General features: G+C 41.6%; 1 protein-coding gene across 1 annotated transcript; it reads right to left on the bottom strand.

Annotated features, from left to right (window-relative positions):
• Positions 1 to 1,485: 1,485 nt before the first annotated feature.
• LOC118476239 (uncharacterized) lies at positions 1,486 to 2,091 on the bottom strand. Its single transcript, XM_035965065.1, has 2 exons — positions 1,852 to 2,091; positions 1,486 to 1,770 (listed from the first exon to the last, which is right to left on the bottom strand). Exons 1-2 carry the CDS (start codon positions 2,044 to 2,046, stop codon positions 1,486 to 1,488), a joined length of 480 nt encoding a protein of 159 aa, XP_035820958.1. The 5' UTR covers positions 2,047 to 2,091.
• Positions 2,092 to 9,251: the final 7,160 nt, after the last annotated feature.

The following is a 9,251-nucleotide window of genomic DNA, read 5'->3' as shown; positions in this document are numbered from 1 at the left end:
ATCTTCTTGTACTCCTCCAACTCCTTTTGTGTCCTCGCCTGCTGTTCCTCAGCTTCTTCACATTTCTTCCTGAGCTGGTCGAGTTCACCTTGAACAGCAGCCGTCGCTTCAGCTGCAAGTTGTTCCCGAAGCTCACTATGATTTGATGATGATGCCTTGGAGGTTGCCGATGTTTTGATGCCGACGCTTTTCAGGAATTGGTGTGAGCTGCTCTGGGACAGCACCTTCGACACAAGGTGCACACTGGATGCTGGCATCTCACCTTCAGCAACAGGTTCAGCCCTCAAAGCCTCCATATGAGACTGAAATATCATGGACAGAAACAGTTACATGTTAATGCTAATGAGCAACAGCAAGATGTCAATTGTTAGTTATTGCAATAATTTGAGGCATGTAGAGATGACAAATTATAGCAGATTTGTCGCTGACAATAATGTGAAAACAGTGACTTTCATTTCTAGTGCACGGGTCCTACAAGGCATTAACAAAGACTATGAAAAATAGACTATGACAGACTCTAAAAGCTATACATTTGATGGCAAATTATAGCAGATTATAGCAGTTACAAATTATAGCAGATTTGCTTAAAAGCTATAAATTTGATGGCAAATTAAAAGCTATACATTTGAAAGACTCTAAAAATAGACTATGAAAAATAATGTGAAAACAGTTACAAATTATAGCAGATTTGCTTAACAAAGACTCTAAAACATATACATTTGATGGCAAATTATAGCAGATTATAGCAGTTACAAATTATAGCAGATTTGCTTAAAAGCTATACATTTGATGGCAAATTAAAAGCTATACATTTGAAAGACTCTATAAATAGACTATGAAAAATAATGTGAAAACAGTTACAAATTATAGCAGATTTGCTTAACAAAGACTCTAAAACCTATACATTTCTAGTGCACGGGTCCTACAAAAAATAGACTATGATATTTACTTTCATTTCAGAAATTTGATGGCAGACAAATGGCAGACAAAATAGACTATGATCTGAACTCCCCTGGGATGGGACATGCGATCTCACTCATCGATCTCACTCCCCTTCGTTCCATCGACCCACAGCCAGCCTCCCTCATATGATCTCATAAAAATTACACTAAATAAAGCTAACAAATGAACTTACAAGTGCTTCTCTTGCCGGTTCACTCAGGCCACGTTTGGAGCTGGTATGACAGGTCTTGAAGGCGTCCACCGCATCTAGTTCTTCAGTCTGATCTAAGCTGGGTTCTTCTCGGTTTCTCTTCTGCTTCTGTTTCGTGGATAAACAATCACAGCGAAGTTTGCTCAGATCAAATGCAATAGAAGTTGAGTGCAAAAGTGCAGGTAGTAGTACAAGGTAATAGTTACTTACATATGCATGTAAGTGTGCCACATAGCAGCGAGAACCCGTAGCCTGATGAAACTTGACTTGACTGTGGTTCTGCTTGTTCTTTTCACTTATTTCCTACAAGAGAATGAACATGTCAGATTAGATCATAGGTTCAATATGCGAAGATCCTTTGCAAACTTATAGTGAAAGAACAATATATGACAAGATACCCATACCATGTTCTTTGGATCAGACCACTTTGCAACTAATGCCCTCCACCGTTCATCAGTCATGTAAGATACAAGAGAAGTTGTGCTAATCTCATTTGCAGGTACACCATTGAAGTATTTCTGCTTGAGCCGATAACGCTGGTTTTTTACCGCAGAGCGTAGCATATCGGTGCAAGCTTCCTTTGTTGCCTTGTCCTCAGTGTTAACGGACAAGCGCCCCTATGCATATGACAATTCCATAGTTAGTCAATTCAGGTTAAGCAGTATACAAGTGAACCATAGAATCAGTAATGCACTTACATTTAGCTGTGACACAAAGCTGTTGTAGTATTTCTGGTCGTCCTTGTAATCTTTCCAACGAGTTAGGATAGGCATGGTTTCCCGAATAATGATGCCAGCCTCTGATGCAAACTTGGCAGCTTGAACAGGTTCATGTGGCCTTTTTTTGCCTTCCTCAACAGCTATGGGCAGTCTCCTTTGCATAACTTTAGTCATCCTGTCCAGTTGTTTTCCCTTGGTTGCTGCCCTGGGTCTCCTTGGTGCTCGCTATGTAGGAGCTACAAAATATAATTCGCTTTTATTGAATAATGAAATTGTTTTGTTTCATGCAAATCAGCAAAAGAGATGCCTTATTTGACTGAAAAAATAGAACTTGCCTTCCGTTTCTTCATCTCTGGCTACATTGCCTTGAGCATCACCTGTACTGTCATGAGCAGCAGATGCCATGTCTTCCTCTTCAGCTCTGCTGAAATGATCAGCAAGTCCAGGTGTAGTACGGTTGTTGCCTTCAGCATCACCTGTACTGTCATGAGCAGCAGATGCCATGGCTTCCTCTGCAGCTCTACTGAAATGATCAGCAAGTCCAGGTGTAGTAGGGTTGTTTGGTATGTGATCATTTCCATCTGTTGCTTCCTGTACATTGTGGCCATCTGTCTCTGTAGAGTGAAGACTTTTTGAAGATTGCTCCTCTGGTTGTGCACCTGCCCTCACTCTCTTGCTGAACCTAATGCCTGGAGCCATGTTGGGGTCTATCTTCTTCTTTGAAGCAAGGGTTGTGTTTCTACCTCTTCTAGGATATTGTCCACAAAAAAATAGTCATGTGCATTTAAAAGCAAGACCATATATTAATTAAGAGGTATGAAATAAAGAAGATGAATCTAAAAGCATGAGCATATATTAAACACTAGATTAAAAACATTGAAATGCAATGCAACTATTTGGCATCCACTACTTTGAAGATAGAAGGAGCACCTTCATTGCCAAGGGTTTTGGCTGCTCATAATATTCAGTGTCATCATCAGTATCTCCTTGATCATCATCGTCAAGGAGATAGAAAGATACATATGAATCCGAATCTGGACTATTATTTATCTTGTTTGCTGCATTTTTCCCCTTTGTTGATGCAGATGGTGAGACAGAATTATTTAGAACAGAAGTATATTTGTTCAGACCCAAATCTTGCATCTTCTTTATATTCTCCTCCACTTGTTTATCCCGTCTTCTCTCATAAGCAGTTCGCTCATGTTGAACTACTTGCAAGATAGATAAGAACAAGCATACTGTGTGTATTAGATAATGTAAAGGATTTTACTAAAAGCTAAGAGGTACTACTATTTGCAGGGAAGGATTTGACTAAAAGCAAATAGATAAGATGTGTAGATTCAGTCATAATGAAGCTTGGTTATGATTGTGCAATTTCATAATTGTGGTTGCACTATAACTGTAGTTTTTCCCCTGTTTGGTTGTGGAAATCTTTATGCAGGCTTAAACAATGTTCAAAGTACTAGCTAGTACATTGATTAGGCGATGTAGATTTACACAAGCTGATGAACAAAAAAAGTGAAGATATTCTCATCTCTTTCTACCAGCAAGGTTCAAGAAAGCACTAAGCGCTGAGCGAGCGGTATGGTGGTGAAAAAGCTTAAGCGTGATTAATCGTGCTTAATCATTTTTGTTAAAAAGAGAAAAAAAATACATGATATTGGGCCACCCTGCAGCAGCCCTTAACCCCCACCTCCTCTCTTCATGAGTCTGCAACCCACTAGGCCCACCTGCCAGGAGGCTCAACGCAAAACCCCTCTCCCGTGATGACCTAGTACTCTGCTGCCTCCTTCCACGCCCCACGCCGCCGCCCTGTGCTCTCCGCCTCCCTCTCCCGAAGCCTATCCTCCTCCGTGCCGTACGCTCTCCGGCTCCCTCTCCCGAAGCCTCTCCTCCCTCGTGCGATCTTCACCTCTACCGCGAAGCCGCTCCGCCTCTCTCTCACCAATCTGCTGCCTGCAGCCATCGTAGGTCCGTCCGCTCTCTCTCTCTCGTCGATCCGTCGATTTGCTGCCTGCTGGATTGACCCCGGAGGTGTTCCTCCTCTTCCTCTCCCTCCTCTTCTCCCTTAAACATGCCGGATGGGCACGATTAAGCAGGGTCAGCGCTTAATTGCCCGCTTAGTAGGTAAGCGATGCGTTGACCCTCTGCTCAGCGCTTAACCGCGCCTAATCGCGCTTTCTTGAACCTTGTCTACCAGTACTAGAAACATAAGTTCTCTACTAAAACATGGATGTGACTGCATATAACACAATGTAAGGAACCAAACACAACTGTATCAGTGCACAATGATTACATAAATCAATTTACAATATCTCTGATAACAACGAATGAATAATTAAACTAAATCTAGCGATGGTTAGGGTTTAGGGGTTGGACCTTTCTGACTTCTGTGCCTCCTTTTGTTCACCATCAAGGTCGTCTGCGATGACCCAAATCCAGTGATGTTAGGGTTTAGGGGTTGGCGAGATCAATGTGGATGGGGCGTGTTAGGTGGAAGGGGCGAGAGAAATGCGGATGGCAATGATATAGAGCGGGATGCGGCGAGTGAAGTCGGCGACGACGCAGCTCATCGACGCGATGAGAGGTAAGGGGGGCGGTGAGGTACCTGGTCGAGGGGGCAGGTCATCGACGGCGGATGTGTCCCAGCGGCGGCGGTGAGGTACCTGGTCGAGGGGGCAGGTCGTCGACAGCCGTCGTGTCCCGGCGGCGGCGATTAGGTTTGGAGAAAATAGTGGGGGAGAAAGAAGAGGAGTGGGGGAGAAATAAGAGGAGTGCGGGAGATAGAGGATGAGAGCGGAGTCTGTTTTAGTGACAACGGCGAAACATGTTTTTTGGCGCCCAATGTGTTTGGCAATGCGGAGGCTAATGCGTGTAAGTATACTAGCGCTGAGTATATATTGAAAACACGTGCATAGCTCAATGGTTTGACCTGCTAACTATAAGACCGAGCTCCTAGGTTCAAGCGCCTGCAAGGAGACATTTAATGTTTTGCCTACCATTTTATATTAATTCTTTGTTTTTTATTTATCTCTATGTTTTTTTTTGCAATTATCTATTCATGTACACATTAGTTTGGTTTATGATCATGTTATAATATTTTTGAAATATTTTTGACATAGTGGTACTATACATCTCTCACTTGCAATAGCATCTCTCACTTAGTAATTAGCCTTATATGAGAGATGTATGCCTTTCTTAGGATGTGTGTCACCACTTTGTCCGAATGAGTTGAAACTATTTTGTCAACATTGTACACCAAAATGAATGGTCCATGCAAGTTTTTAGATTTTTCTAGCTAGGTTGTGGTATTGTAACAAATATCTTTACGAAATGCATCAATTAAGTACAGTAATTGGTAAACTAGGTCTGAAAAATGCATAACTGCACACAACATCATAGGTTGGTTCAATAAACATGCCATTAAAGTTTAAAATGATTTGGAGAAAGTGGTAGTATAGATCCATCACAAGCATGAACATCTCTCACTTAGTAATTAGCCTTATATGAGGGATGTATGCATTTTTGTAGGATGTATGTCACCACTTTGTCAGAATAAATTGCATTTTTTTGTCAACATTGTACACCAAAATGAAGTGTACATGCAAGTTTTTAGATTTTCTAGCTAGGTTATGGTATTGTAACAAATATCTTTACGAAATACAACAAATAATTACAGTAATTAGTAAACTAGGTCTGAAAAATGCATAAATGCACACAACATCATAGGTTGGTTCCATAAACATGCCATTAAAGTTTAAAATGATTTGGAGAAAGTGGTAGTATAGATCCATCACAAGCATGAACATCTCTCACTTAGTAATTAGCCTTATATGAGGGATGTATGCATTTTTGTAGGATGTATGTCACCACTTTGTCAGAATAAATTGCATTTTTTGTCAACATTGTACACCAAAATGAAGTGTACATGCAAGTTTCTAGATTTTTCTAGCTACCTAAGGTTTTTTAGCACTTATTCTTTAGTAAAATAACAAATACTTACATTAATAGTTAAACTAGTTCTACAAATTGCACCGACACAAAACATCATGGTACACCTCCATCAACACCCCAAAAAAAGGTTGAAATGATTTAGAGAAACTGGTGCTATAAATGTAAATAAATAAAAGAAAAATACAAAAATGATTGAAAAATGTAAACAAAACCAAAAAAACCTACCTATCCCAAGCTCGAACACAGGACGCCAGGGTTCACAGTAGCAAGGAGTTACCATTGGACTAGTCACGTTTGTTCGTTAGTAACAGAGCGCAGTTATATTTAAGCATCAACTGTTCTCTGTCCAGGATGTAACCGAGCGCCCAATTCAGAGTTCTGAATGCCCAGTTCATATTCTGCATTTTCAGATTGTAAACTGCCCAGTTCAGATTTCTGCATTTTTTTGTTATGCCCAGTTCAGAGTTCCGCCATGAATGTGTCCTTTTAAGGTAACGACGATGTCCAATGTAGCATAACTTGTTCCTTATTGCCATAGACAACGGATTCTTGTCGCAATAAATGCATAATACCCTTTTGTTGTTCGCCCAGATAACGTGGCCAGCGCTGGATAATCATGTATACACCATAGTACAGCAGCACGAAGGTCGAACTTCCTACCAGTACATGCATCATAGGTCTTGACACCCTTCCATAGCTTCAGCAGTTCTTCAATTAGGGGCTCAAGGAACAAATCAAAATCCTTTCCTGGACATCTTGGACCTGGGATGAGTAAAGACATAAAGCAGTTTGTTGGATTCACGCATTCCCATGGTGGGAGATTAAGCGGTGTCACAAGCACTGGCCACATACTGTACTGGGTACTCATGTTGCCAAATGGATTGAATCCATCGGTAGCTAAGGCTAGCCTCGGGTTCCTCGGATCATTTGCAAAACCTGGGTACTTTCGGTCAAAGTCCTTCCACGCTTCCCCATCAGCTGGATGGCTCATCACATTGGCGACTGGCTTCCTCACTTCTTGTGCCATTGTGTTTCCTCTGAAGTTTGTTTGGAAGCAAAAATTCTTTTCAACCTTGGCAACAGTGGAAAATGCCTCAAAACCTTATGTGGAACCCGCTTCGAACCAGTTTCATCTTTCCATCTAGACTCCGTGCATATTGGGCACTCATTCAATTTAGCATTAACATTATGAAACAACACACAATTGTTCTTGCACACATGGATGTTTTCGTATCCAAGGCCCAATTCTTTAAGATATTTCATAGCCTCATTATATGATTTTGGCAACTCACTGTTAGGGTATCCATCGGACATCAGCTTCATCATTGCTGAAAATGCTGTATTGCTGATTCGATAACGAGACTTCATATACAACATCCTCACCATAAAAGAAAATTTTGAATGGCTAGAACCCGGACTAAGTGCCTTCTTTGAATCTCCAAGAACTCCTGCAAATCTTGGCTCTTCTCCATCAGCCTCTGCCGTTGCAAACAGTTCACCGATCATCTCAGGTACTCCATGATCATCATCGTAAACATCATCGTCCACATCCATATGTATCCCAAAGTCATTATCATATCCTTCGACATCCTCCTCTATACCCTCAACTTCTGTATCTGCCGACTCCCCATGATGAATCCACCTCGTGTATGTAGCTGACATTCCATAAATGTGTATATGAGTTTCTACTTCACTCTGAGGTCGCAACCTTTGATTAAGACAATTCACGCACGGACAACGAATGTCTGTGTCTTCTGGGTATCTTTCAGTAACAAAATTCATGAACTCTTCAACTCCTTTCACATATGCAGGTGTGAATTGTTTCCCATAAACCCATCTTCTATCCATCTATTTTGACAATAAATTAAAACTTGCATTAACTCCATAACTATGATTACATTGAACAAAATTGAAAACCACATCAAACACATGCATATATGAAATAAAATTCAAACGCACATGGAACCTTATTGTCAAAAACACAACACATCAAACCTTGTCTTTTCTCCCCGCCCTGCCGCTGTTCTGTCCACGCCCGCCGTAGCTCTGCGCAAGACACCGCTGCTTTGCCGCGCCCGAAGCTTCTCTGCCTCGCTGTTTGCAGACGACGCCGTTCTTCCAACACAGTTGGATCAATGGATCAGGTGACAAGATCGCTCGTTCGCTGCGACGCTACCCAGTTGCCGATCAAGCGGACAAAGACAGACGCCGGCGTCGTTGTGTGCCGTAACCTGACGGCCGATCGCAGAAGCGCAGATCGCAGCAGGAAAAATCAGAACAGGCGAACAGCCATGCAGATCGCAGAATGGCGGCTGGGAAAATCTGTTAACATAACGACAGATGGGAACACCTGTTAACAGACGGATACTTTCTTTATATACAAGAACAAGTGTGTAGTCTGGTGGTAGCAACGATTTAAAGAAAGTCGCAGGTCCCTGGTTCGAAGCTCCGCGGGCGCAACTTTTTTTTGCCAAATAACTAACTGTCGCTTCCAGTTCTGGGCCGGGTCCGCGTCGCCAGGTGGGGGCTGTGTCCCAAAAAACTGCGGCCCATGTAGGCCAAGATCCCACGCCGTCAAGTGGTGTGTACACGTGGACCGGTTTTTACTAAAACTCATCTGTGACCAATTTATTTCATCATTACGTCAGCCGATCAAGCCAAATTAATCTGTGACGTTCCTTTCATTTTTGTCTATGACGTTCCTTTCATTTTCGTCTTTAATATTCAAGTCTAATCTTCGTCCCATGTAATTGTTGACGAAGATGTAAATTTGGTCATAGAAATGTATCAATCTGTGACTGAAGTCACCAGCGTCACTAGAAAATCGTCACTGATGATCACATTCTTACTAGTGAACCCCCAGTCGACTGCCTATGAAGGTCGCGTGTATCTACGTTTCTTTTCCACACTTTGATTATTGTAAAGACTATGTGGATGTCTCAGACATATGATGTAATCGACTATTATTACCCTTTTATGTTATTATTTGAGCACTGTGTGATGATGTCCAGTTATGTAACTGCTGTGTACGTGAATTGCTGATCCTGACACGTACATGGTTCGCATTCGGTTTGCCTTCTAAAACCGGGTGTGACATCAAGCAAGCCCCAAGAGCATGGTATGAATGCCTAAGAGACTTTCTTATCACTAATGGCTTCAAAGTCGGAAAAGCCGATCCTACACTCTTTACTAAAACTATTGCAAAAGATTTGTTTGTATGCCAAATTTATGTTGATGATATCATATTTGGGTCTACTAACAAATCTACTTGTGAAGAGTTTAATAGGATCATGACACAAAAATTTGAGATGTCTATGATGGGGGAGTTGAAGTATTTCCTAGGATTTCTAGTCAAGCAACTCCAAGACGGCACCTTCATTAGTCAAACAAAATACATTCAAGACATACTTAACAAGTTTGGAATG

This window comes from Zea mays, chromosome 2 (assembly GCF_902167145.1).
Source record: "Zea mays cultivar B73 chromosome 2, Zm-B73-REFERENCE-NAM-5.0, whole genome shotgun sequence".
Taxonomy (NCBI): Eukaryota; Viridiplantae; Streptophyta; class Magnoliopsida; order Poales; family Poaceae; genus Zea; species Zea mays.
The sequence above is the reverse complement of the archived record's forward strand: the minus strand, read 5'-3'. Positions and strand labels throughout refer to the sequence as shown.

Excerpts from the sequence above, each read along its gene's own strand:
- LOC118476239 (XM_035965065.1), bottom strand. The coding sequence starts at position 2,046 with ATGACTAAAGTTATGCAAAGGAGACTGCCCATAGCTGTTGAGGAAGGC. Across the intron at positions 1,771-1,851 it reads GCTTTGTGTCACAGCTAAAT|GGGCGCTTGTCCGTTAACAC; the intron begins GTAAGTGCATTA and ends TCATATGCATAG.